General features: G+C 62.0%; 1 protein-coding gene across 2 annotated transcripts in view; it reads right to left on the bottom strand.

The window, feature by feature from the left end:
* Positions 1-1,312: 1,312 nt before the first annotated feature.
* The window catches only part of PRX (periaxin), a 36,183-nt gene continuing 10,809 nt past the window's right edge, over positions 1,313-26,686 (bottom strand). For both annotated transcript variants that reach the window (XM_039510471.1, XM_039510472.1), the window contains exons 2-7: positions 17,105-17,160; positions 16,247-16,348; positions 15,766-15,894; positions 14,803-14,962; positions 13,451-13,644; positions 1,313-11,238 (exon numbers count right to left, since the gene is read on the bottom strand). In XM_039510471.1, coding sequence (XP_039366405.1) covers positions 4,996-11,238; positions 13,451-13,644; positions 14,803-14,962; positions 15,766-15,792 — 6,624 coding nt within the window. In that variant the 5' untranslated portion in view covers positions 15,793-15,894; positions 16,247-16,348; positions 17,105-17,160 and the 3' untranslated portion in view covers positions 1,313-4,995. The remainder of the gene's footprint in view (positions 11,239-13,450; positions 13,645-14,802; positions 14,963-15,765; positions 15,895-16,246; positions 16,349-17,104; positions 17,161-26,686) is intronic.

Genomic DNA, 26,686 nt, shown 5'->3' with positions numbered 1-26,686 from the left:
ACAGGTAAGTGGCCCAGCCCAGCCCTGACTGCACTTGAGATCTGGCAGGCGTGCCGCAGAGGGGGGAGAGGGCTGCTCTACTAATGGGGCTCCCCAGTGGTGTCCCCTGACCAGGGAGATTTTTAAGCAGCTGATGGGTTATGGCTGCAGCAGCAGCAGGTGTCGGACACTGACGAGGCCTGAGTTACTCCAGAGCCCCTGTGCCATTCTAGATTAAGCTCTTCCTGAAATCAATTAATAACCTTGTGTCATGGAGTTGTGGGGGAGACACGGCCCTGCGCCCCCCGGCTTCCTGCGATTCACTGTGACTCTCAGCCAGGCACTAGAACAGAAGGTTTATCAGACGACAGGAACACAGTCCAAGCCAGAGCTTGGAGGCATAAACAGGACCCCTCTGTCAGGTCCTTCTGGGGGGTAGGGAGCTTAGACTGGGGTGACCAGACAGCAAATGTGAAAAATCGGGACGGGGTGGGGGTAATAGGAGCCTATATGAGAAAAAGACTCAAAAATCAGGACTGTCCCCATAAAATTGGGACATCTGGTTACCCTAGCTTAGACCCCAACCTTGGGGTTGCCTACGATTTCCCAGCCAGCACAAGACTGAAACTCCACCGCAGCAGTCTCACTCCTCCTCCCCCGGCCTTTGTCCAGTTCCCCGGGCAAAGGTGTCACCTGGGTCCAAGCCCCTCCCAGCTCAGGTATCCTCACTGATGTGGAGTCATCCCCTGCTCTCCCATCCCCCATGCAGACAGTGACATTCCCAGGTCAATGCGCCCGCTCCCTACTGGGTCACACCTTGGAAGCCCCATTCCCTGCAGCAGCAAGCGGGGTGGATACCCGGTCTCAAGGGGGCCTGCTTCCTAGCCTGCTGCCTTTGGGGCAGCCATGTGCTCCCACGCCTCTGGAAGGCCTGGAGATTTTGATGACAAAGGGATGGACTTGTCTGGGCCTCAGGAGAACTGGGTTCAGTTCTGGCACTGGCACCGACTCACTGTGGGACCAGGAGGTGAAGTGCCCAATTCCCCACCTGTACCACGGAAATGTATCTTGGGAGAGGGAGCTGCCCGGGGCAGCCGCTGTCCAGCAGCAGGGGTGGGGTGCAGCACTCAGCAGAATGGGGCCGTGCAGGGAGAGCAGCAGTGCCGTGTGTGGGATCAGCAGAGGTCTGTTCTCTGGCTAGTGGGAGCTGACACACGGCCTGGGAGACGGGAGGGGCTACAGACAGGAGCCAGGACCCTTATGTTTCACTTCCACCTAGAGCGCTGAGCCCTGCGGCCCGAGGTCTCATCTGCCAGAGGTCCGAAGAAAGACACCGCCCAGGACTCCACTCGCTCACAGATTAATTTTATTCAGACAAACCCAAAATAGAAAGAAAAAGCAGCAGCACAGTGACTCTGAGACAAGGTAACAAAGTGAACCCAGGGTTACTGGATCTGAGCATCGCTGTGGGCAGGGCAAGCTTGGAGAACAGGGCACCCCCATAGCTCTGCGGGACTCCGGGTAAAGAGGCATTTGGCGTTAATGGGAATAAAAAAATCCCCCTGCATCTAAGAGCAATGCTTTTAAAACAGCCCTGACAAACCAGGGTGGGAGAAGAGCGCTCTGCTTCCTCGCTTTGCTGCAGCTACTGCCCCTGCTCCAAACGCCTTCCCATCTGCTCCAAATGTCAGTGGTTTTGGCTAAAGAAAGCCCCTGCAAAGGAAGCTGACACACACACACCTGCTAATTCCTGCTCGGCCACTTGCTGCTGAGGACAAGTTGAAAGAGAGTGGGCCCCATTACCCCTGCCCCTTGCACAGTTATTTGCACCAATGCAAAGTGGGAATGAATCATTACTGGCTTCACTGAATAGCGTTTTGCATCCATTTGAAGCCAGGGCAGCAGAGAATCGGACTCAATGCACGTCCCAGCAGGGCTGCGTGTGTGTCTCCCAGGCAGAGAGAAAGGGGAAGGAACCCACTAGCGTGTGTTTGGGAGGACGGTAGTTCAGGCCTTGTTCTGGTGTCTGTGTTGGTCTGGACACTGAAAGTGGCGTGGCTGGAGTGAGATGCCATGTCCACAAGGCCTAGATACCACTCACATCCTGCGTCAGCCTTTGGGCCGAAGAGGAGGGAGTTAAGTAGTACCCAGGCCATGAGCTGGCTTCTTGGCAGCAGGGTGGAGCTCACCCCCAGGGAGCCTATGCGGGCTGCCGGGATCCAAAAGCGCCCAAGACCTCCTAGGACACCACTTCTGGCCACATTTCCCAGTGCCCCACAGCTGTCACAGGCAACACTGGTGGGGAGCTGGCCCTGCAGTCCTGGTTCCCCCTGGGGCTAGCTTAGCGAGCCATCCCCACCCTCAGGAACCTGGCACGAGTGTGGGCTGGGGGGTCTGGGTCATCAATCTTTTTTTTTTTTTTTTAATTCTTTTCCAGTCATCAGATCAGACAATCTTGAAAATAAAATGCCATTAATAATAGACAGATCGTCAGTAAAAGAGGCCAAAGCAACACAGTTCATTAAGTAAGATCCAGGTTTCTCTCTTGGCAGGTATGCTGTGTATGCGCTAATACACTACTAGCTATGGAAAGGCACCCGAACTCCCACCCCTTAGTCCCCTTATCACACAGTTACACATTAGATACAAGGCAGGAAATACAACGTGACTGCACACAAGGGCTTCTCCTCCGCCCTGTTACGTCTATCCTGCCTTTATCATAAGGAAAGCCAAGCTAGCCCTCCAGTCCATGGCAATGGTGGCTGGCGTGCTTAACACACCCATGGAGTGCAATCGCTCCCCTTCAATACAAGCCCCAACACTGAAGCTCAGCTGGGTTATGGCTTCGTTAAGAGTGGAACCTCAGCGTTAGAAACCCCAGGGTTACACACTGACCGGTCAGCCACACACCTCAGGGGGAACCAGAAGTATGGAGTCAGGCAGCAGAGACACCACATCAGCAAATACTGTGCAGTACAGTACTGTGCTAAACGTAAACTACTAGCAAATAAAGGGACAGTTTACAAAAAGATTTGACAAGGAAACTGTTTCTGGGCTTGGTCCATTTAAATTAAATGCTGCTTTTCACCCTTTTTTCTTCCGCATAGTAAAGTTTCAGAGCTGTTTTAAGGCAACATTCAGTTGTAAACTTTTGAAAGAACCACTGTCATGTTTTGTTCAGCGTTACGAACAAGCTCCATTCCTGGGGTGTTCATAACGCTTAGGTTCTACTCTGTGTACACATTTGCCCCCAGAAGCAAGCAGAGGGATTTCTGGACAGACTCCCACCCCCACAAAGACAATGGCTAGAAATCAAACTAGCAGTGGGGGCATATTCCATCCTTTCTTTTGGGGAAAATGTAAATACTCAGGAACATTCAAAGCACGGTGGTGTTTAGTGATCTCCCAGTTTGTTCCCCTGGGCTGACTGAGGCACTGGGGTGGGATTGTGCTGTAGGGAAGGGCACACTTGTGTGAGTAAGGCACTGTTCTAGGACTCCGGACAGCTGGGTTCATTTCTCAGCTCTGCCCCTGACTCCCTGTGAGACCATGGGCAAGTCACTGCATCTCTCTGGGCCGGAAGTGGGGATAATTAATTAGCCTCTCTCTGACTGTCTCATCCATGTAAATTGCAAGCTCCTTAGGGCGGGACAGTCCTGATCTCCCCAGTAATAATGCCGGGCAGGGGCTCTCCGGAGGTTACACATGCAGCGGTGGCTAAGTGGGGACTACAGACGACAGGAGGGTGATTGGCCCTTGGCTCTAACCCCATCTTGTGGAGGCCTTTCCAGTCATCAGCTGAGGTTCCTGGTCTCTTTCCTGTCTGGAAGGAGCTGGGACTATGGCCCTGTTGTGATCCCGACCTTCCCCAGCCCAAAGGAAATGACTCCTCTTTGCTTTAACACAACCCCAGCCGGGGGGCTGGGTGAGGGGAGCGAACCCGACAGCAGGCACCAGCCCTGCTCTGCCTGAGAAGGCTCCTCTTTGATCCCACGCTGGGAGAGAACACGCTAGTTATTTTTAAACCGCCTTCCAAGGAGGAACCCTTTGGACTCCGCTGCTATTTGTGTTGACAAAAGGGCAGCCAGAGGTTAGGAATTGAGGGTAAACAGAGTGGAGCTGGCCAGGCCAGGCTTTCCAGAACTCATGGGATCAAACCCCTGCTTTCCCCACACCTAGAATCCCTCATTAAAAAGCAGGAGCCCACCTTCCACAAAGGCCCCTTCCTACCGCTGGAGCAGTGCAACAGTCACCCCCTGCCGTTTTCTTGTTCCTTTCTTGGAAATTCCTTACCCCTGGTACTAGAATATGAACAAGCTGCGCAGTCCAGAGCGAGCTGTGTTTTAAATATCCCCTAATTCACGTTATCCTTCCTCTTCCAATCGATTCCTTTCTCCAAGCTTAGCGTTACGCTAGTAAGAAGGCATTGGTCTCCGGGTGGAAAGCACAGACTGCTTTATTCTCCTACCGTTCCCTTACTGACCATTAGTTTGCAAGCGTCTTAATTTAAAAGTATAAATGGAACAGCCACCCCCCGAGAAACAGAGTTAAAGCCTAAGTTAAAAAAAAAATCATTTGGAGCCCTTAGTGCATTCAGAGCCGCCGTGTCCCCCTGCAAGGCAGGGCCTTGGGGGAACTGGCGCTGGCACCGGGTCAAAGGGGCTGTTTAATAAACTGGTAAAACTGTAAAAAATACTAAGTGTAGCTTGGTTATTTATTCACATTATTTTCAACAAAAATTAAAAAAAAAAAGTCTTGCCCCAAGAAGATTCACTTGGCCCCCCTCGAGGAGGCGTCAGAGCAGGGGGGAGCCCACACTGAGGCTGGTTATTAGAACAGCTGGGTTCCCCCCACCCCCATTTCCACCCCCATCCCACGCTGTGGTTTGAAAGCTCGTCTTGTGGTTAGTGCATCTATTACAGAACTGTACAGATACCAGCCTGCCAAGCTCCCAAGCGAGGGAGAGGGAGGGGCCGGGGCTGTTCAAGTCTCTGCTTTCCCTGCCCCAGTCCAACCTCATATGGGGGACGATTTCCCCACCATCACCTCGCCCTTGATTGGCTTCACTCGGCCCCCTCCCTCCTCTGGGATCTGCTCCTCCAGCTGAGTGGAGAAACCCAGCTTGGGCGTCCGAACCTTGAATCCCTCCAGTGCTCCCGGCCCCTTCTCTCCTTCCCCCTGGGAGGAGCCCCCTCTCTCCTGCTGCTTGGAAGTGACTTCTAGCACTCCTCTGGTTTTGGGGCTGAAGGCCAGCTTGGGGAACTTGAACTTAGGGGATTTATCTCTGCCATCCAGCTCGCCTCTCTCCACATTGTAGTCCCCCTTCGACTTGGAGGTGAAGCCCAGCGAGATCTTGGACGTCTCTGGCTTGGCATCTTGATCCCTCTCCCCCTTTTCCAACAAAGCCATCTCTGTCCTGGCAGCCGAAGAGACCACATTCCCGGCGTGTTCCCCTTCCTTCTTCTTGAAACCTGAGAACGTGATCTTGGGGGACTTGAACTTGGCCGCCTTGAGAGCCATGAAGGTGCTGACGTGAGCCTCATCCTTGGCCTCCTCCACCCTCACCAGCTTGAGGTTCATTTCAGGGTCCATCTCTGCCGCCTTATACGGGGAGGAGAATTCAACCTGGGGCAGCTTGATCTTCCCCAGCTTTGCCTTGCTGTCCTGGGAGCCATTCTGCAGAGACAGTTCTCCCTCCTCCCCGTTGAGCTGAGATGCTGATCCCTTCCCGCTGGTGCCCAGGTCCGTGACCTCGGCCTTGGAGAAGCCCAGCTTGGGCAGCTTCAGCTTGGAGCCTTTCTCCAGCTCCCCTTCCTCCTTGGCTGAGGGCTCTAGCTCCCCGTTGACTTCCACCCCAGCTTTGGGTTTGGAGAGCGAGAACCCAAAGCTGGGCTTCAGCTTTATTTTGGGCACCTTTGCCTTGCCATCCCCATCCCCTTCCAAGGAGCCAGCAGCAGCTTCGCCATCTCCTTCCAAGAGCCCAGAGGATGCTTCTGCCCCCTTCCCCTTGGGCTTCACCAGCACAAAGACCGCCTTCTTCACCTTGGCCATCTTCACCTTGGTTTCAGCCTCCTGGGCCTTGCTTTCCCCCCTAGAAAGGTGCCCTTCTCCTCCTTCCTGGGTGGCTTTGGGCAGGGCGATCCCAAACTTGGGCAGCTTCATTTTATACTTCTTCCCTGCCTCGGCTTCAGAAGTGTCCCCCTTCCCTCCCGGAGCCTTGACACTACAATCCTCACCTTGGATGCCAGCGGCACCAGTTCTCGGCAGCTCTGTGGAACCACTGTGATGAAGCTGAGCCCCCTCAACTTCATATTCTGCATGCGCCTTGATACTTGGGGCAGAGATCTCCAGGTCTGGCATTTTGAACAGGGATTTCTTCCCCCCGATCTGTTCACAGTCTGAACCCTTGTGGCTGTGGAGAGATGCCGTCATATTCCCCTCGTCTCCTTTGGATCCTGAAATCCCGAATGGTGACATCTTGATTTTGGGCATCTTGAGCCTGACCTCTAACCCTCCCACGTCTCGCTCCAGATCTTCAGCACCTGCCAGTTTCTCAACCCTGACCCTGGCGTCTCCACCCATCTCGGCTTTCCCCCCCTCCAAAGCTGGAGCGTCCCCTGGGCCTGCTGAGAACCCCACGTCTGGAATGACAAGCTGAGGCATTTTAAAGGAGAAGTCCGTTCCCTCTGCTGTGGGGCAGAGGGGCTGGGTGTCCATCCTGGACTCGTCCCCCTTGGCCTCTGAGCCAACTTTGGAAATCCCGAACGACGGCATCTTCAGTTTGAACTTGCTGTCGTAACCGTCTGTCTCAGAGTCCTCTGTCCTGGGGGAACTCTCCCCCTCTCCCTTGTCCACAGTGAAGCCGATGGGAACCGATGGCATTTTGAGTTTGGCCTCTTTCACCACCACTTCGCTGCCTGGGGTCTCGAGGCTCCCCCGGAATTTAGGGGGTTTAAGCTCCACCTTGGGGGTCTTGGATGAGTCTATATCTGCCTCCCATTGGTCATCAGAACTAGCTCCCCCAAATTTAGGCAGCTTAATCTTTGGGCCACTCACTTCGACTTTGGGCACCTTCCCATGCAGCCCAGATGTGTCCAGAGCAAAGTCTTGATCTCTGCTTAAGCCAACATCAAATCCTACCTCTGGAGCTTTCACCTTTGGGGTAGAAAATTTAGGTAGCCCAACCGACGGCAGCTTAAATTTCCCCTCAGCTTCCTCCAGTCCCTCGATGGTGATCTCCCCCTCGGTCAGAGGTACCTCTACGTCTGACAGCCTGGCTTTGGGCAAGGAAATATCCAGTTTGGGCACCCGGATCTTGGAACCCAGCAGGGAGGCTTCGGTAGCATCAGCTGCATATTTGCCCCCTTCCATCTCCAGGGTTACTTTCTGGTCCTTTATGGAAGGCCCTTTCAGCTTTTGTCCTTTGAGGAGGTGCATCTCTGCCTCGGCACCACTCAACTCTCTATCCAAGTCTTTCCCCAAGAAACCCTCCAGCCCATATTTGGGCAGCTCCACCTTCGGCATCTTAATTTTGGTGTCTGCTTTCTTAAAGGCGGCATCCCCCTCTATTTTCAGCCCAGCCTCATGCTGGCCCAGCATCTCCACACTGGCTTTCGGCAAGCTGATATCCAAGTCTAGCTTTGGCGCAGAGATGCCAATGGAAGGCGCCTTGGGGATTTTCAAGTTTCCTTCGTACCCCTTGATATCAGCCTCAGAGACGTCCATGACCGGCTTTCCCACCGATGGCTCGCCTTCCGCTCTTACACCGGGAACGGAGATTTGCAATGAAGGAACTTGGTCAGGCGCGGAGATGTCTAGTGATGGCATCTTAACCATGCCCACTTTTAACTTGGTGCCAGGGCTTTCCGGTCTCTCAGACATCTCCATGTTGGCCTTCTCCTCTTTGGCTCCAAACTTTGGCAGCTCGACCTGGGGCATTTTAATTTCTATGTCGGGGCCTTGGATGTAACTTTCATCTTTGGAGCCTCTCATGTCGGCTTCTACTTTTAGGTCAGCCTTGGGAGAAGAAATCGTCAGTTTTGGCATCTTAATGAAGGGGCCTTTTAGCTTCTCCTCTGGGCTCCCAGCAGCCACGTCGGGCTCTTTGGTGGCTGCTTTCCCTTTCTTGCCTTTCACGTCAATCTCAGGAGCTGTCACACTGGGCCCAGACACCTCTACATCCTTCCTGGCAATGCCAAACGACGGCATTTTGAACCTGGGCATCTTCATCTTGGCCTCCTTGCCCTTTGCTTTCCCGTCTAGCTCTCCGGACAAGGCCTCGACGCTCCCTTTCACTTCTCCCTTGAGCGTCTCTTGCTCCAGTTCCAGCTGCTTCTCCCTGTCCTGGCCCCCAAATTTTGGCAGTGAAAATTTTGGCATCTTCAGCTTAATGTCTGGGACCTCCATGCTGATGTTAGGCGATGTTTCCCCAGCCTGTGTGACCCCTTGGCCTGAGACGTCCCCCTTTCCCTTGGGCAAGTCAATGTCCACATCCACTCTGGGGCTGGAGATGTCAACCGTGGGAAGTTTCACTGAAGGCAGCTTCATTTTGGCTTCGGGGGAGTCCATATCGACGTGAGGCCCTGAGATCTCCACCTTCCCCTTGGGAGCCTTCCCCTCTCCCTCCGCAGAGAGCCTGGGCCCATCCAAGTCGGCCCCCTGTTTCGACCTGGAGAACGAGAGCCCAAATTTTGGCATCTTCAGCTTAGGCCCTTTGGTGCTTGCTTCCAGGGTTTCCGCCTCCAGCTCAGCTTGTAGTGTCACAGCCTCCAGGCCTCCTTTCTTAACCTTCGGGCCAGAGATGCCAAATTTGGGGAAAGAGAATTTGGGCGATTTCAGCTTGGTATCGGTCTCCGGCAGTTTTCCACTGATGTCAACGGCAGCTGTTCCCCCCAGCGGGGCCTCGATGGCCACGTCGGGGAGCTTAGGCGTTGACATTTCAATGGAGGGCAGCTTCACTCTGGCCTCCAGGCTCCCAGGCTTCACTTCGGGGCTTTTGAGTTCTAGGCCGACCTTTGGGAACTTCTTATCCGCTTTGCCCTTCCCTTCCGGCCCCTCTCTGTCCAGTTCCTCACCCTCCAGCTTCTCTTTCCCAAACGAAATATCCACCTTGGGGATCTTCGCCACCATCCCACTTAGATCCGGGCCTTCAAAGGCTGCACCCTGGAGCTCAACCTCTGCTCGTGGTGTGGGGCGGTCAGCCTTGGCCTTGGGAGCTGGCACATCGATCTCCACCTCCAAGTCCTTGCAGACAGCCCCGAAATTCGGGAGAGGCTCCTGGGGCTTTTGCAGCTGGAGGTCACGTTCCTTCAGGCCTGCCACTGCCCTGAGCTCCCCCTTGAAGCCAGGCTCTGCCTTCGGCAGGTCCAGATCAACGCCTACCTTGGGCATGTCGATGTCCAGCAATGGCATCTTCACCGACGGGAAACTCAGCCTGGCTTGGGCCATTTCCACCTCAGACTCCAGCCTCCTCCCATCAGCTTTCCCTGAGGGCAGCCTCACCTCAATCTTCGGCTTCTCGACAGCTATCTCAAGCTTGGGCTTTCGCAAAGAGGCCTCCAGCAGCTCCACATCGACCGGCTTAATCTCCCGCACAGAGATATCCAGCGTGGGCATGCTTATCTTCCCAGCCGCGATCTCCAGGCCCCCGGTGTCGGCCTCCAGCTGCGGGGCTTTGGGCGAAGGCATGTGGGCCTTGCTCTCGGCTTTCCCGGGCATGCCAGAGAGGTCGAATTTCGGAAGCGACACCTGTGGCATTTTGAATTTGAACTCGGGACCCTCAGCACCGTCCCCATCAGGGGCTTTCACCCTCCCCTCACCGGCTAGCCCAACTGGTTCCATCTTCGTTTTGGGCAGTTGCACGTCAGCAGCTTTGGGGACAGAGATGTCGATGGAGGGCATCTTCACCACAGGGAATTTCACCTTCCCTTCGGCAGCAGGCTCTTTCGCTTTGGTGTCTGCGTCGGGCTTGTGTTCCCGCAGGGAGATCCCAAAGCTTGGCATCTTAATCTTGGGACCTTTTGCCTTCAACTCAGGGCTCTCCCGCTCTGCCTTCCCCACTTTCACTTCCACCTGGGGCACCTTGAGCTCCCTCTCCACCTCCTCCTCTTTGGCTTTGCCCTCATGCGTGGGCAGGCTGGTCTTGGGGATCTTCACAGTCACGTCAGGGAGCTCCACTGCCCATTCCGTGTCTGCCTTGCCCCTGGGAAGGGGGATCTCAACAGCCACCTGCCGCACCCCTATGTTAAGGGAGGGGAGCTTCATGCCGGCTTTGTACCTCCCGGCTGCCCCCTCGGCGTCCCCTTTGTCGCTGGGCAGAGAGGTGCCGAGCTTGGGGGCCGGGATGGCGGGTGTTTTCAGGGTGCCTTCCATTTCCCCTGCAGAGATGCCAAACTTGGGCATTTCGATTTTCAAGCCCTCCCCTTTGGCGCTCAGGTCTGGTGCTTCCAGGGCTCCTTCCACTTTGGGAAGGCTCAAGTCCACCTCTACTTTGGGAGCTGCTATTTCCACCGAGGGGAGTTTGATGCCAGCTCTGAGCTCTTCCTCTGGCTCTTCTGCTTCCCGGTCTGCCATTGGCAGGGAAATCCCAACTTTAGGCACCTTCAGCTTCCCCTCCAGCCTCTCTACCTCCATTTCCCCCTCCGCAGGCCTGGCGGACACCCCGACCTTCGGCAGCTTGAGCCGCAAAGCTTCCCCCTTGCCCGAGAGCTCCGGAGTCTCCACGCCAGCCGCTACTTTGGGGGCTTTGAGGTCAGGGATGGGAATGTCCAGTTCAACCTGGGGGGCCTTGAACTTGACTTGGTCCTTGAGTTCGACCTCCACAAGCCCAGCATCCTCCTTGGGCTTTTTCACCTTGGGGCATGGGGCTGCGAACTGGGGGGCTTTCCCCTGGACACCTGCCTCCCCTTCCACGCTCCCCTTGGGCCCGGCTGCTTCCAGCGGCCCCGCCACAGCCAGCGCCTGCGCACCTGCCGCCTCCTTCACCTTCAGCCTTGGAAACTTGAGCCTCCTCCCCTTGGTGTGCGAAGAGGAGAGCTCGACAGAGCCGGCTGGGCTGGGCCCGGCCGCTCCTGCCTCGGCCGCACTCTTTGCCTTCCTTAGCTTGGCGAACTTGGGCAAGGAGAATTCCACGTCCACAGGGGCCACATCCAGCTTCCCCGCTGATGGCTCCACGCTGCCCGGCAGGGCCACCTCCTCCTCCGGGGCCTTCGCCAGGCCCTTCCCCTTCTGCTTCCTCGTGGGCGCCAGGCTCTTTATGCTCTGGGGAGAGAGGGAGAACACAGCCCTGTCAGTCAGGTTCCAGCCTCTGCGCCCCAGCGAGCGCCCCGGCGGCTGTGCAGCGTGGGAACGTTCCCTCCACCTCTGTCGCCGCACTAGCAGCGCGCAACCTGGGACCGACACTGCAACTCTGTCCCTGCGATCCCGGCTCGCGGCGGGCAAGCTACATTCCTGGACTGCATCTCCGTAGGTCCCTGCCCCATCTCCAGCAGTCGCTCCCAGGAGGCTGCCGCGTTCCGAGGCTAACGGCGTGGTTACTTAGGTTGGGATGTATTCGGGATAATAGCAGCTACCAACCCACGCGCTGTCCCTGCCTCACAGCCACACGCCAGCCCACTCCCACTTCTTCGGGCAGGTCTACACTCCGATGCAGCTGCGCCACTGGAGTGCTTCTGGCGAAGCCGCTCTAAGCCGAGGGGAGAGAGCTGTCCCGGCGGCTCAACTCCACCTCTGTCCATAGCGCTGTCTCCACGGGGCATTACGGTGGGTGTAAATACGTCACCCAGAGCGGGGATACCCCGGAGCGACGTAGTTATACTGAAGTAAGCCTGCAGGGCAGACCTGGCCTAGATCCTGCACTAACAGGCCTGGAAACTCGGGCATCAAGAGGTGATGTGATGGGAGGGTCAGAATAGTCAGTGGCAGAGCTAGAGATAGAACCCAGGAGTCCTGACTCGCAGCCCCTTCCCCCCAACCAGCCCCCACTCAGAGGCGTCTCTAGACATTTCGCCGCCCCAAGCATGGCAGCATGCCACGGGGGGCGCTCTGCCGGTCGCCAGTCCCGCGGCTCCAGTGGACCTCCCGCAGGCTCCACCGAAGCCGCGGGACCAGCGGGTCCTCCACAGGCACGCCTGCGGGAGGTCCCCCGGAGCTGTGGGACTCCGCCCTCCCGGCGACCGGCAGAGCGCCCCCCGCAGCATGCCATCCCAAGCACGTGCTTGGCGTGCTGGGGCCTGGAGCCGCCCCTGCCCCCACTCCCCTCCCAGAACTGGGATAGAACCCAGGAGGCCTGGCTCCCAGCCCCCCTGCTCTAACCACTAGACCCCACTCCCCTCCCAGAGCTGGGGAGAGAGCCCAGGAGGCCTGGCTCCCAGCCCCCCTGCTCTAACCATTAGACCCCACTCCCCTCCCAGAGCTGGGGAGAGAGCCCAGGAGGCCTGGCTCCCAGCCCCCCTGCTCTAACCACTAGACCCCACTCCCTTCCCAGAGCTGGGGAGAGAGCCCAGGAGGCCTGGTCCCCAGTCCAAAACTCTGTCACAGCCGCTCCCTCACTGTCATACCCATGGAGCAATAGGCAAACACCCCAGACCCCACGCCCATGGAGCCCATGGCCCCTAGACGTCCCTCTTGGTGTCCCGACAGGAAGAGGAGTCATTGCGGGTGGCACCAGGGACGGGGCTAGCAGTGAGTACGAAGGGAAATAGCTCCTTGCAGCCAGGCTACGGAGGCGAAGGGCCTGTGTGTTCCTGTCCTACAACGGGGCTGGAGTCCTGTGGCGGGGGGGGGGGTCCAACGTGGGACAAAGGGAGGGTCTAGCAAACAAGGACAGTCCTGCGCTGATTCGGAGCGACCCCCTGTAAGGGGGCATTTCCATCCCATGCTGCTGGGATCGGAGACCCTCTGCTCCGTCCCTCCCCCTCCTCCAGCGAGATGGGGTCCCGGCCAGTGGGCCCGGCCCGGCCCAGCCGTCCCCATCATGGATCTTACGTTTCAGAGCACCGGGGCCTGATCCTCAGTCATGCCAGGCCCTTCTGGGGCTAAAGTGGCCATCAGGGAATCCCAGCCACCCTGCAGGGTTGTCCCTGGCTAGCCTGTGGCTGGCAGAAGGACCCTGCTCCGAGCCTCTGATTGTAGGGGGCGGATCGGGGTGTGTGGCCAGAGCGCACTGCACTGGGGCTATTCCAGCCCCCCACGGCCAGAAGGGCTGAAGCATGAGTTAGAGCCGCCCTGAGGCTGCAGTCATTGACACCAGGGGCCCAGATTACAGGGAACTCAAAGGGGCCTTTGAAGTCCCCCACCTGCAGGAAGCGGGTAACTGAGAATCAGCCTGAGAGATTTTGCCGAGTCTCAAAGCTCAGCTCAGTTATAAATGAACAAACGCGCCCCCCCCATCGCTAACATTTCACTTTGTGAGTCATTTGAATCAAACCCGTGTCTGAGTTACAGGTCAGCAGGAGGGGCCGGCACCGCGTACCAGCTTGGCCAGCTTCGCCTGGGGTCCCTTCACTTCCAGGCCGCCGGCGGTGGGGCTCCCGGGGACGTCCGAGCGGGGGACGGTGCGTTTCAGGCAGAAGGAGACCTTGTACGGCTCCGCGCACTTCAGGATCCTGAGGGCGTCTTCGTATGGGACATTCTCAAAGTAAACCCTGGCGCTCAGGAGCTGGTCACCTGCGGGGATGGGTTGGGGGGAGTTTAGGGGCAGCAATAGAAACAGAAGCCATGGGCCGGAGTCACCTCGGGGCAGCCCTCGCCGGCAGTGCCAAGGGCACGTCGCACAAGGGATGTTGGCCAGGGTTGGAAGCCCCCCACCCAAACGAGTGGTTTAGGGCTTGCACCAGGGACACGGGAACTCAGCTGGGGTTCGGCTCCCTGCTGAGATCGCGAAACGCTCTGGCAATGGGCCGTGGGAGGTGCCTGGATAAAGTCTTGCACCAGGAAATTGAGCAGCGTTCCTCTCCCAGCATTTGAAAAGCAGAGCCCCCCACGGTCACTGGGCCGTCCCCCTGCAGCCCCCGCTCCCGGCTTACCACACTGCTACGGGCAGGACGGGCTTACGCTCATTGCCGGCGTAACAACCACAAAGGCCACGCCAGCCGCTCGGCAGCAGCCCGGCTGCGGACGCTTCTCTCCTGCCGACTCTGTGGCATTAATGTCTCCGCAAGGCCGGAGCCAGAGACACCGATCGCATATTCACTCTGGCTGCTCAAAGGTTACAATTCAGCCACCCAGCTGGGCAGCCCCTCTAGGCACCGACGGAGCTGAGTGTCCCTTTAGCCGTGGGCCTTTCTACAGGGGCGGTCAGCAAGGGGGCCCCTTCGTGCCCACTGTGCAGGGGGCACCTGTCCCACTGGGAACTGTGAGTGACGGGGGCCCTGCCCAGCACTGCTACCTTGAGAGTGGAACCGGGGATCTGGCAGCTACGGGGCACCTCCCTCCCATCGCCCACAGAGCAAGCTTTTAACAAAGCTGGGGCGACCCTCAGCCCCGCTACGCTGCCCGGCCCCCGGCTGACTGGGCGCTGCACAGACAGATCCCCGCCAAGGTCGGGGGCCCCCCGTCGGGCCGGGCGCTGCACAGACAGGTTGGTGCCTCCCATCGGGCCGGGCACTGCTCAGCCCCCATCCCAACAAATTTCCAGTGCCAACAGACCAGGGAAGGATGGTTCTCCCCAGTTCCCAGACTGGGCGCTGGGGCCCAGAGAGCACCAGGGCCGTGCCCAGGGTCCCACAGGGAGTCGGTGGCAGACCTGGGTCCCCGGCTGCCTCCTTCACCACCCTCCTGAGGAACGAGGCCATTCACCTTCCCCTCCCCGCCAGCGCCACCCACCTTCTTTCAGGCTCAGGGCCTTGGCCGCGGGGGACTCCCTCAGCACGTCGGAGACAAAGAGCCCCTCCTTGCCCCCACCGGCCACGCTGATCCCACTGGCCCCGGCCCTGGCCTCTGTCTCCAGGATGATCTCCACCAGCTCCGCCGTCTTCGCTGCCTCCTGGCGGGGGAGAGACCCAGCGAGAAGCTGCAGGGGGAAGCTGGCACTGAGCCGAGCTCCCAGGAGCTGGGCCCTGGGCTCAGACAGGACTGGCGGGCACAGTGCCGGCTACCCATCACCCCCCCCGTCCCGGTCTGCCTCTTCACCAGGGTGCCGTGAGGCTGAACGGCCCAGGGAGAGGAAGCCATTTGCTGCCGGGCGCGGTTCCCTGGGGATAACCGAGTGCCTGGGAAGGCAAAGGGACCGAGCAGGTTCAAAGCCTGCATGTGAGACACAGGCTCCGACCCTGTGAGCCCCATGGCTGCTGCCCGGGGGTCGGGGGCAGCTGGGCCAGCCCAGCCCAGCCCGGCACGTAGGGACGGCCGGACAGACGGGCCTGCGGCTGCTCTGCAGTGCTTTGTTCCAGCGGCTGCTCCCAGGCTGCCGGGACGGGTCCATGAGGGCAGCAGCCCAGGGCCCGTTGGGGATTGCACCCTGGGAGCCCTGGAGCCACGGCACTGCTGGGCTGCAGAAATCCCCCGAGAGATCACACGTGGGACAGACCCACCCTGGGCTCTGCAGCGTCGCCCGGAGGCTGGGGCAGGGCGGGTCTCTCCAGCAGAGGGGTGCACAGCGCCTGGCACAACTGGGCCCCGATCCCTGGCTGGGCTCCGGAGGCCCTAGGCTGATAGACGGCACCCAGAAGCCGCTGGGCTGGGACGGCGAGTCCTGGGGCCGCTGCGTTGTTTTCAATGGGGGTAGGGAGGGTCCGTGCTGGGAGTGAAGGCGGGAGGTGGCCAGGCTAGGAAGGGTTAATCCCTCACCTCCGTCACCCTGGTCTGGGTCTCCATGGCGGGGGCGGGGGGCGTCTCTGGCTCCGAGGCGCTGGGCTGGCTCTCGCCTTTCCGCTGCAAGACCCGCTTCAGCTCTGCATGGAGCTTCTCCTTCTGGGCCTGCAACGGGGAAACGGGGGCAGAGGTGGGGTGAGTGCTGGGACCTTGGAAAGGGGTTAGGAGCTCTGGGAGGGGAGAGGGGGCTAGTGGTTAGAGCAGGGGGCGCTGGGAGCCAGGACTCCTGGGTTCTTTCCCAATGACCTGCTGTGTGGCTCTGGGCAAGCCCCAGCCCCCTCTCTGTGCCCATCTCGTCTATTTACACCAAACACCCCTGGGACTCGTGTGCTTTCAGAGCCTGATCCCAGCCCAGTGGGGCTGATCCCAGCCGTTAGCTCGCGGACCAGCCCGGCTACAGAGACAGGCCTTTCAGAGCCGCCTCCCCCAGCCCTTCCCCTGCCCCGTCCGGCCTTACGGCTCGTTGCGCGTTGCTGGCTTCCTCGGGTGACAGGCGTGGCCGGGGCCCGGGCGAGGGCTGGGGCTGTGCAGGCCGCTTCTCCTCCTTTACTTCTGCTGCCTTGAGCGGGGGAGAGAAAACAGGACTCAGCCTGGAGCCGATCCCACTCCCACCCCCTCTCAGCCACAAACACCCAGGCTAACGTGCTGACCGCCCCCCAAGGTACCAGCGGGGCCTGGGGCCTGCCACGCCGCAGCACACAAACCTACCCTGTCAGCTATGGGAATCGCTCTCCCAGCCAGCAGCAGTGGGAGGCTGTTATCCCCAGCACACGCTGCGAGCCACGGCCCCAACGCTCAGCGGCGGCTGGTCAGCTGCAGCTCAGCCCCGAAGCAGACGAGGTTCAGGACCCTCTTCTCCACCTCTATCGCCGCTCCGGGACCCCCCACAGCCACAAAACGGGGCCATCCACCCTGCAAGCTGGGCTGGGGCCCGGCCAGGGCGACTCGGGGACGGGACACTGCTTGGTGCGGGGATCGGGAATGGGATCAGACTGGGGGCCCATCGAGCGCAGCCTCCCGTCTGCAGAGCCCTGGTCCAGCTCCTGAGCCCGGGCCGGTAAAAGCAGGAGGGTTTAGATCCCGCTCCGCAGCTCTTGCCTAGCGTCTGTCCATCCGTCCCCCTGGCAGCGCATTCGCGCGGGGCCGCGTGCCCAGCCGCACCCCCGAGCCAAGGCTTGTGCCCTGCGGCCTGGAAATCCAGGAGGGGCCAGAGGGGCCGAGCAGTTTGGCCCATGCTCCTTCCTCGCCCTGGGCCTGCAGATCAGGTCCCAACCCCCTGAGAATCAGAGCAGGGAGCCGGCGTGCAGCTACTTACGGGAGACTGGCTTCCTGCGCTGACAGCATGGCCGTCCGGCCGCTCGCTCTCCGCGCCTGCCAGACAGAGAAAACAGCCCCACTGAACGGAGCCCTGGAGGGGAGAGGGCGCGAGTCACACAGCACCCGCAGGAGGCAGCCTAGAAATACGCTGCAGCTCCACTACCAGATTCGGGGCTGAAGGGACCTGGCCAGGGCAATGCAGGGGGGCAGAGGGGTCCCATCTGTGACCCCAGCCCACAGGCTGCTGAGATCGTCAATCTCAGGGGAGCTGCTGACCCCGGGGGGTTTCCGTCCAGCGCCCCAGATTCCAGCAGAGGATCTCGCATCCCAGACGGCTCCGACTCCCTAGTTTTCCCATCGCCCCGTCCCGGCCGGATGCGTCGCCTCGCCATGCAGTGGGTGGACGCGTCCGGCAGGCTCCGAACACCGAAGGGCGTTTGGGCGTCACACGCGAGCCGTGCCCCAAACCACCACACAACGTCGTGCGATTTAACACAGCCGGGGCAGGACACGGGGAGCTCCCGGCAGCCCCAGGCGCCCCCGGGAACGTAACCGCGCCTCGGGGGCACTGGGCCACTTTCTCCCTGCGGTGAGGGGAGAGCCCCCGAGGTCAAAGGAGCCTGATCTAAATACGCCCCCCGCTCCCCCCCCGGGGCCCTGTCAGGAACCAGCGTCCCCGGGGCCAGTGGTCAGCAGGGAAACCAGCCCAACCCCCACCCTGATAACACAGACGGGGAGCCCGGCCCCCGACACTCCTCCAGCCCCCCGCAGGCCAGCGCCCCTGCTGCTGTGTTTTGGGGTCCCAGGGCCCCCAGGCAGGCAGGTCTGCCCAGGGAGTTGGGGGGCTTGGACCATGCACCCATCCCCAGGCTCTCGCAGGGGCTCACTCGGCCACCTGCCGCGCTCATCTCGCTGGGGCAGGGCTGGCAGGTTTCCCAGGCAGGACCCCAGCCCTCGGCGTAGGGCGAGAGCCAGCCCCCCGCTCAGCTCCATAAGGGGTATCAAGCGTGTCGCTCCTAGAGCGGCACGAGGCGTCACCTCAGAGCAAACCCGTCCAGCCCAGTCCCACTTCATTCAGCCACCAACTTCCTTCGGCTGGTATGCGGGATGGCGCTCACTGCTGCCAACAAATGGCCTGTGGATTGCAGACCTTCTTTTGGGCTAAATGGAAGGAGCAATTAACCCTTTTGTGGAGCATGATAGCTGGAAAGAATAGAAGCCACCACCCAAAGTGTGTGTGTATGGGGGGGTGCAGGGCACACGCACGACGAGGGCGGCTCGGCAGTGAGCTGTGTGGACTGAGGAGTTCCTGACGGCAATAAACACAGGAGCCAGGGGAAGGTTTGACGAGCTGCAGGCGCGTGCTCGAGCATCCCAGTACTAGTGCCCCATGGAGAGAGTCTGCCCCTCGCCGAGACGCACTAGCAAGACTCTGCGCAACATCCATGTGGGGGTCAGGGGTCAGCACAGATGCTGCTCATCTCACTCCCCTGACAGCCTTGGGCGGCAAGACCAGTGGGGGGGGGGCAGGATGCTTTGAATGGCAATGCCCTGCCCCCCCACAGGCTGCTCCCCTAAGCCAGTCACCCCCACATCCACCCCAGAGCCAGGGAGAGAGCCCAGGAGTCCTGGCTCCCACTTCCCAGGGTTCCCAGCCCTGCAGTGACACGCTCAGCGACTCCGGCCGTGTCCTTCTCCCTGAGGCTCCCTGCGCCTGACGCCTCCTTGCCCCAGACCCAAAGAGGTTTCTCCCTTCTGCACCTCCCCTCTCCCCACTGCACCCCTCACGGGGGCCCCCCTCATCCCGGCCTGGGGGCAGACTGGCGTCGGGCGCCCATCTCTGCACGGGGCCCGGTGGCATTTCATTCCCACGCCTGTGCCAGCGGGGCCCGTCCCTGGAAAGGTCACTGGCTGACATCTCACATTCCCAGCCCCCGGGAAACAATGGGCCCCTGCGTCCTGCCCAGGGCCGCGCTGGCATAGCTGGAATTCTGGGCAAAGGTTCCCGGGACCCCGAACAATGTCTCTGCTCAGCCCCGGCTCCCCCCACCCGCAGGCGACAGCAGCAGCTCCACAGCTCCCCCCCCCCGGTTCTTCTTCTTGGATGGGGGCTGGTCCCAGCACGGGGGGGGTCCCAGCGGGTCGGGGAGCCGGGACCCCTGGGGGCCGGTCCCAGCGCGGGGAGGGGAGGGGGGCCCAGCAGGTCGGGGAGCTGGGACCCCTGGGGGCCGGTCCCAGCGCGGGGGGAGGGGGGTCCCAGCAGGTCAGGGAGACAGGACCCCTGGGGGCTGGTCCCAGCGCGGGGAGGGGGGGTCCCAGCGGGTCGGGGAGCTGGGACCCCTGGGGGCCGGTCCCGGGGAGGGGGGGTCCCAGCGGGTCGGGGAGCTGGGACCCCTGGGGGCCGGTCCCAGCGCGGGGAGGGGAGGGGGGCCCAGCGGGTCGGGGAGCTGGGACCCCTGGGGGCCGGTCCCAGCGTGGGGGGAGGGGGGGTCCCAGCTGGTCGGGGAGCCAGGTCCATTCTTTGGTCAGATTGGGAGTGATTTGGGGCAGCAACCATCTGCTGGGTCTGTGCAGCGCCCGGCCCCAGGGGGCCCCCTGCTCTCAGGCGGGGGGGTCAGGGCAGCACCCCCGGTGCCCCCGTCTCACTCAGCGCCTGTAAGTGCTACTGTAAAACACCTCCTAGGGAGCCCAGCATCCCAGCATCCTTCGGGCCAGCGAGCGCTTTCCTCTCCAGCCCCCCCGCTCAGCCTGGCAGGTAACACACTCGGCCGCCCCCCGCCCCCCAGCACGGGGCACGAGCTGCTCACAACGTGCCCCCAGCCCTGGGGACCGGTCCCCACGAAGGAGCCGGCTGGCTAACCTGGCTGCAAGAATTCGAGTGGAAGAGGGCAGGTGGCCGGGCGCCGTGGTAATTCCCCGTTCCCAGGGGCCTGCCCAAACAGCCCCAGGGTAGTTAAAGAGGAGCCATTCGACCACCGCAAACACACCCCTGCAGGCCCAGACACCCCTCGCCCCCAGCCTCGCGGGCCCAGGTTCCAGTCCAGGGACTCACCGACGCGACAACGGGACCTCGCAACACTGGGTGTCTGGGCAACAACACGGCAGATGAAACTCAATGTTGGTAAATACAAAGTGATGCACATTGGAGAACATCATCCCAACTAGCCACACAACACGACGGGGCTGAATTAGCTGTTCCCACTCAAGACAGATCTTGGAGTCACTGTGGATAGTTCTCTGCAAACATCCACTCACTGCGCAGCAGCGTCAAAAAAGCGAACACAATGCTGGGAATCATTAAAGGGAGAGACAATCAGACAGAAAATATTGTATTGTCTCTGTATAAATCCCTGGTACGTCCACACCTTGAATCCTGCGGCCAGATGTGGTCGCCCCGTCTCAAAGATCTACTGGACTTGGAAAAGATTCAGAGAAGGGCAACAAAAACGCTGAGGGGTTTGGACCGGCTGCTGTGTGAGGAGAGATCAATCAGACTGGGGCTGTTCAGTGTGGAAAAGACACGGCTAAGGGAGGATACGATCGAGGGCTATAAAATCCTGACTGGTGTGGGGAAAGTGAATCAGGAAGTGTTATTTACTCCTTCTCCTAACACTAGAACTAGGGGTCACCCAATGAAATCAGGAGGCAGCAGGTATAACACAAACCAAAGGCAGTATTTCTTCACCCAGCGCAGTCGGCCTGTGGAACTCCCTGCCAGGGGATGTTGTGAAGGCCAAGACCATAACAGGGTTCAAAGGGGAGCTAGGTAGATTCCTGGAGGCCAGGCCCGTCAGTGGCTACTAGCCAGGCTGGGCAGGGATGGGGTCCCTGGCCTCTGTCTGCCAGAAGCGGGGAAGGGGCGAGGGGCTGGGTCACTGGCTGATCCCCTGCTCTGTTCATTCCCTCTGGGGCACCTGGCACTGGCCACTGTGTGACAAAGTGGGGGATTTTTTAAATTTTGTCATGGTTTTCCAGTGGTTTGCGTGCAGAGGGGGTGGGACTCAGTGTCCCCGGGTGTTACTGGCTTAACAAGGTGGGGGGAGAGGGAAGTTGGGATCCCGGCCGATGACCTGGAGGATGGAGACCCCAGCGACTGGTGACCTGGAGACGCAGCTCAGGAGTCACAGCTGGGTCTGGCCAGTGGGGGACAATGGGCTGCGGGGAGAGGACCCCGGTGACCTGACCAGCCGGTTCCAGCCAGAGGACAGAAGAGGGGAGAGGGGGCCCAGGCGACCAGTTTATGACCCTGTGTCCCTGGAGAGAAGATAATGGGCGGGGGGGGCTTGGGGCGGGGGTTACCGGAGCCCCGCGGGGACGCTGGGGGGCTCGGGGCTGGAGGGGGAGCAGGCAGAGCCCCCCTGGCTGCAGGGGGACTGGGATGTGCTGGGCTGAGGGAGGCCAGGCCTGAGGCCCTGAGAGTTTCCTGTGCTGGGTTCAACTCTCAATAAACCCTCCTGTGTTACGCTGGGGGAGAGTCGCTCCGGGCTAGAGAGCAGGGCGCGGGGGGGGGGCATCGTCCCCTTCGGGGGTGGAGGCCCCGGGGGGCCCAGAGCGAGGGGACTCCCTGAGGGGTCCACGGCAGACAGACGTGCTGAGGCTCCGAGAGGTGCGGCTGCAGGAGGTGGAGGGGCCTGACCCCGAGGGAGAGCGGCCCCCCGAGAGGGGCTGTCGCACTGAAGGGGGCTCCCCCCACAGACCGCACGGGGCCACGAGTGGGCACGACTGGGAGTCCGTGACGCGCTGTCAGAGGACAGGACTCTGGGCTAGATGGACCTTTCGTCTGACCCGGTCTGGCCGCTCTTATGGGAGCTCATCTGACCTAACCAGGCCTGAATGTCACGTGGGGCCGGGAAAGGGCAGGGCCCCCCCGGGGGGACGCTCTCACTCCGACTTCCAGCGGCTTCCGCTCAGCTGAGTTTAGTCACTTCCGGCCGGTCTCCCCCTACCCCATGTTCACACATCAGGAGTGCGCTGCCCCCAGCAAGCCCGAGCCTGGGTTAACCCCCGAGATTAAACCAGAGCAGCTGGGGCCCGGCCGGGGTCCGGCCTGGGGGAGCTCAGGGGCGCTGAGGCGCGATGGGCGGAAGGGGTCTGCCGGCTCTCGCCGAGGGGCAGGAGCTGCGGGGGAAGCGTCTACACGACCGGCCTGCACAGCCCGGCAGCGGAGAGGCGCATTGGCGAGAAACGTCCCCTGCCGTACGCCAGGGGCTGCAGGAGTCGGGTCTTGTGGCAGAGACCGAGCCCCAGGGGCCGAGAGCGCGGGCGATGCCCAGCTCCCACGCGCCTGACGCGACGCTGAGACAAGCCGGGTCGAAAGCCAGTCAGGAGCTGAGCTCCATCCCGCGTGTCGCGCCGGCGCCGCTTGTTACCAGGTGCATCAGGGTAGTGCCCAGAGACCCCCCAGTGCCAGGCGCTGCCCAGAGACGCCCCCCCGGTGCCAGGCGCTGCCCAGAGACGCCCCCCCGGTGCCATGCGCTGCCCAGAGACGCCCCCCCGGTGCCAGGCGCTGCCCAGAGACGCCCCCCCGGTGCCAGGCGCTGCCCAGAGACGGCCCCCCCGGTGCCAGGCGCTGCCCAGAGACGCCCCCCCGGTGCCAGGCGCTGCCCAGAGACCCCCTGGTGCCAGGCGCTGCCCAGAGACGCTCCCCCCGGTGCCAGGCGCTGCCCAGAGACGCCCCCCCCCGGTGCCAGGCGCTGCCCAGACCCCGCGTGGGAGATGCCAGGAGCTCCCGGGGGCAGGGACGTGGCAGAGCCAGGGGAAGTAACTTGCCCATAAGGAGGCAACAGAGCCAGGACCTGACTCCCCGTCCTTCGGCCTACGTGGCCCCGTCATAGAGCCAGCCCCAGAGCCCAGCTCTCCCATCCACGTGGGGAAACTGAGGCCCAGAGATGCAGTTGCCCAAGGAGCCTGAGCAGCCTGCCATAGCCTTGTCCAATGCCTCCACCCTTCCTCTGGAGCAGGGGCAGCTCGGCCCTGGGGGTCAGAGACCAGCCTCGGGGTGACCCCGGGGAGACGCTGGGTCTCCCCAGCTCTTCAGAGGCTGAAAACCAGGGCTCCCGTTAACCCCACGCCGCCCAGAACGGAACCGGGCAGATGGGAGCAGCAGCAGCCATGAGCCCTGCGCAGGCGGGAAGAGAGGCGAACCCAAGTCCTCCTCCCGGGGGAAGAAATGCTGGGCCAAGGGCGAGATTCCTTCTGGCTGCAGAGGCCCCTGGCTTCAGGCAGGCCCCGCACCCCGGGAGACACATCCCCTGCGCTGCTTTCCCCGTGCCGCTGCCTAAAGCCCCCAAGCCCCCTGGGGAAAGTCAGCAAAGAGAGTCGGAGAATTCGTCCCACTCGCTAGCCGGACAACCGGCAGCTTGTTCGCCTTTCCGGCTCCTTCTGCCGCTGCTCCCCGCGGGAGCAAGCAGTGGGGAATGCCAAGTATTTTATAGGCTCAGCAGAAAAAAATTAACCGGGGGTGGGAAAGGAGGGGCCCGGGGGCTATTTTGGGAGGCTCGGGCTTTCTGTGCTGCAAAGGGATGAAAACGTGTCGAGTTTTAGCTCTTTGTGCCAGCAACAAACCCCAAAGCAAACCGAACCCAGACACCCAAAAGCTGGCGCAGCGCTGGAGCGCGCAGCCCAGGGCCCCTGCGCTAGGCGCTGCAGTCAGACCAACGGGACGGTCCCTGCCCCACGGAGCTGGCAGGCCAAACACACCCCCTGCTCGCGGGGAGAAGCGTTTCCCCCGGAAAAACCTGCTTTTCCCAGCAGTGCAGAAATTCCGATGTCGGCCAAGCCCCCAAAATCTCTCTTTTTGGGGATGAAAAGCTGGAAAAATAAAAACAACTAAGAAAAATGTCACTAAAGCTTCTGTTTCTACTGAAATCTTTCCTGGGAACAAAAAAAGTTTCCTGGTGAGCTCGGCCTCGGCCAGGAGCCATCGCCCCTGCAGCGCGGTGACACCTAGGCTGGAGCCGCTCCGCGCCAGGTGCTGCACAGCCGCAGAGTGAGCCCGGCCCTGCCCCACACAGCTCACAGACCAGAGCAGGCACATGGGGAACCAGGCATGGAGAGGGGCCGGGCCAATGGCAGAGCTGAGAAGAGAACCCAGGGGCTCTCTGCCTTGGTGCACTGCGCTGTACAAACACACAGGAGGCACCCGGCTGTGAGCCACTGCACAGGGGGGGAGGGGCAGCGGTTTGACCAGCGCGTGTGGGCCCCGGAGGCCATAGTGTGTGTTTGTACCTGCCCCAGACCCGAGCTGCAGCCGGCCCCGCCATGCCGGAGCGGGGCCAGGCCCCCTCCTGAGCCAGCGGGCGCAGCCCTGGCGCACTGCACCCCGGGCTCACGCGGAGGGGACGTGCTGGTCTCCGGCCGCGGCCCCTCGTCGGGCACAGCCCCTCGCCCGCCCAGCAGTGCCAGGCCCCCGGCGGGGTGGGGGGACAGGGCACCCCAGGCTCACGCGAGAGGGACGTGCTGGTCTCCCGCGCCCTCGTTGTGCACAGCCCTCGCGGGCACAGCCTCGCCCGCCCAGCAGTGCCAGGCCCCGGCGGTGGGGGGACAGGGCACCCGGGCTCACGCGAGGGGACGTGCTGGTCTCCGGCCGCGGCCCCTCGTCGGGCACGGCCCCTCGCCCGCCCAGCAGTGCCAGGCCCCCAGCGGGGTGGGGGGACAGGGCACCCCGGGCTCACGCGGAGGGGACGTGCTGGTCTCCGGCCGCGGCCCCTCGTTGCGCACAGCCCCTCGTCGGGCACAGCCCCTCGCCCGCCCAGCAGTGCCAGGCCCCCAGTGGGGTGGGGGACAGGGCACCCCAGGCTCACGCGGAGGGGACGTGCTGGTCTCCGGCCGCGGCCCCTCGCCCACCCAGCAGTGCCAGGCCCCCAGCGGGGTGGGGGACAGGGCACCGTGGGCCCCCAGCCAGGCCTGGTGAGAGAACCAGGGGGCCCCGACCCTTCCCCCTCGGGGGGCCCTGCTGAGCTTGGGGCCCGTTCTGACCATCCCCCACCCCCTGCGCCCAGCTCCCCCGAGGGGCTGGGGTGGGGGCAGCACGAAGGCCCAGGCCCAGAGGCAGCAGTGATGGGCGCAGCATCGACCCTGTGGCGGAAGGGGGGGCGCGGGGGTGCAGACAGGAGAGCTGGCAGCGAGGCCAGGCCAGGGGACGTCCGCGGAAGAACCACCCGCGGCCCCATGGGGGACGGCTCCAAGCTGGGGCAGCCGAGGCCTCTTTCCCCCACCCCCCGCACTCGCTGGCCAGCCCCCGGCTGCTCTCGGACGGTATCTGGCCCAAGGCCGAGCGGCACCAGAGGCTCCAGCGCCTCGGCCGCGCTCCACCCTGCTCCGGCTTCCCGTTTCTAATTCTGTCCTGGCGACGGCCCCCGCCTGCCCAGCCCTGCGTGGAGCCGACCGACAGGCAGCCCCCCGGCCCCCCAAGTCCATTCCTCCCCCCCCACCTGCCCACTGCAGCTCATTCTGGGGCACAGCCCCGGCCTTGGGCTCCAGTGCCAGGACGATCCCGCCCGGTGCCGTCACACGCCAGGGCCCACTTCCCAGCACATTCCCGGTCGCCCCGGCGGCTCCACGGCAGGAGACACCAGCCAGCGGGGGCGGTTTAGTGCCAGCGATTCCACTCGAATTAAACGAGGCCAGGGGGTGGGGGGGGGATCAAAGACTCTGAGCCGATTATGCGGAGGATCTAATTAGCCAGCGATTGAATTCGAGCCGCGGCCTCGTGTCTAGGGCTGGTCTCCCGCCCTGGTTTTCCAATGCTCCGGCCTTGGCCTCGCTCGGGGCGGCTTCTCGGGCAGCCCTTGGCAGGGGTCTCGGGTGCTGCCCCGAACAGGAAAATCCAGCCCTGAAATCCCCGGCTCTCGGCCCCCTCGAGCAGCCCCTCAGCTCCGCCAGGCCGGGCGCCCGGCTCAGCACCAGCTCCCACCTCCCCACCCCGGGAGCGTTTCCTTCGGGGCAGAAGAGGCTGCAGGCAAAACAAACTTGTCAATTGGCTTCCTGGAGGAAGCGGAGCCGGGGAATCTGAGCGGCAGGAGGTTGAGAAGTGGCTTCCTGTGCGGCGAGTCACGGCACGCATCCTGCCCGGCTGGCGCTGGCCGCAGGGGGGCAGGGCGCGGCCCCACCGAGGTGCCCTGGCTCCCGGTGCAGAACCACTGACGTGGCAGCATGGCTGGGCTCCCAGAGCAGCCGCCCCCCGGTTCCCTCGGGTCCAGGCCCGGCTCCCGGCGAGGCCGGGGGAAGCCCCTGGCCAAAGTGCTCCCAGGTCAAACAGCCAAGTGTGCCCAGTTTGCAGGGGCAGTGGCTGCCCGCTTGCCCTGGCGGAACAGTGCTGGTTCTGGGGTGACTTTGTGCCAGCCAAAGCCTCGCCCCCTCCCCTCTGGCCAGTGTAACCGCACCTGTCCCGGGAGACGTCGTGGTGGCGGCTCTGAAGCCATTTCTCTGCTCCCGCCTCGTGCGCACCCAGCTCCGGCGGGCGGCGGGATCCCCAGCCAGCACGGCCGCGCTGGCTCAGAGACGGTCGCACCCAGGCCTGGAGGAACCAGCAGGCACTGGGTGCCCTCGCACGGAGCCCCCGGCGCGGGGGGGACCCTGA

Source organism: Mauremys reevesii, linkage group 22, assembly GCF_016161935.1.
Source record: "Mauremys reevesii isolate NIE-2019 linkage group 22, ASM1616193v1, whole genome shotgun sequence".
NCBI classification, from domain to species: Eukaryota; Metazoa; Chordata; order Testudines; family Geoemydidae; genus Mauremys; species Mauremys reevesii.
The sequence above is the reverse complement of the archived record's forward strand: the minus strand, read 5'-3'. Positions and strand labels throughout refer to the sequence as shown.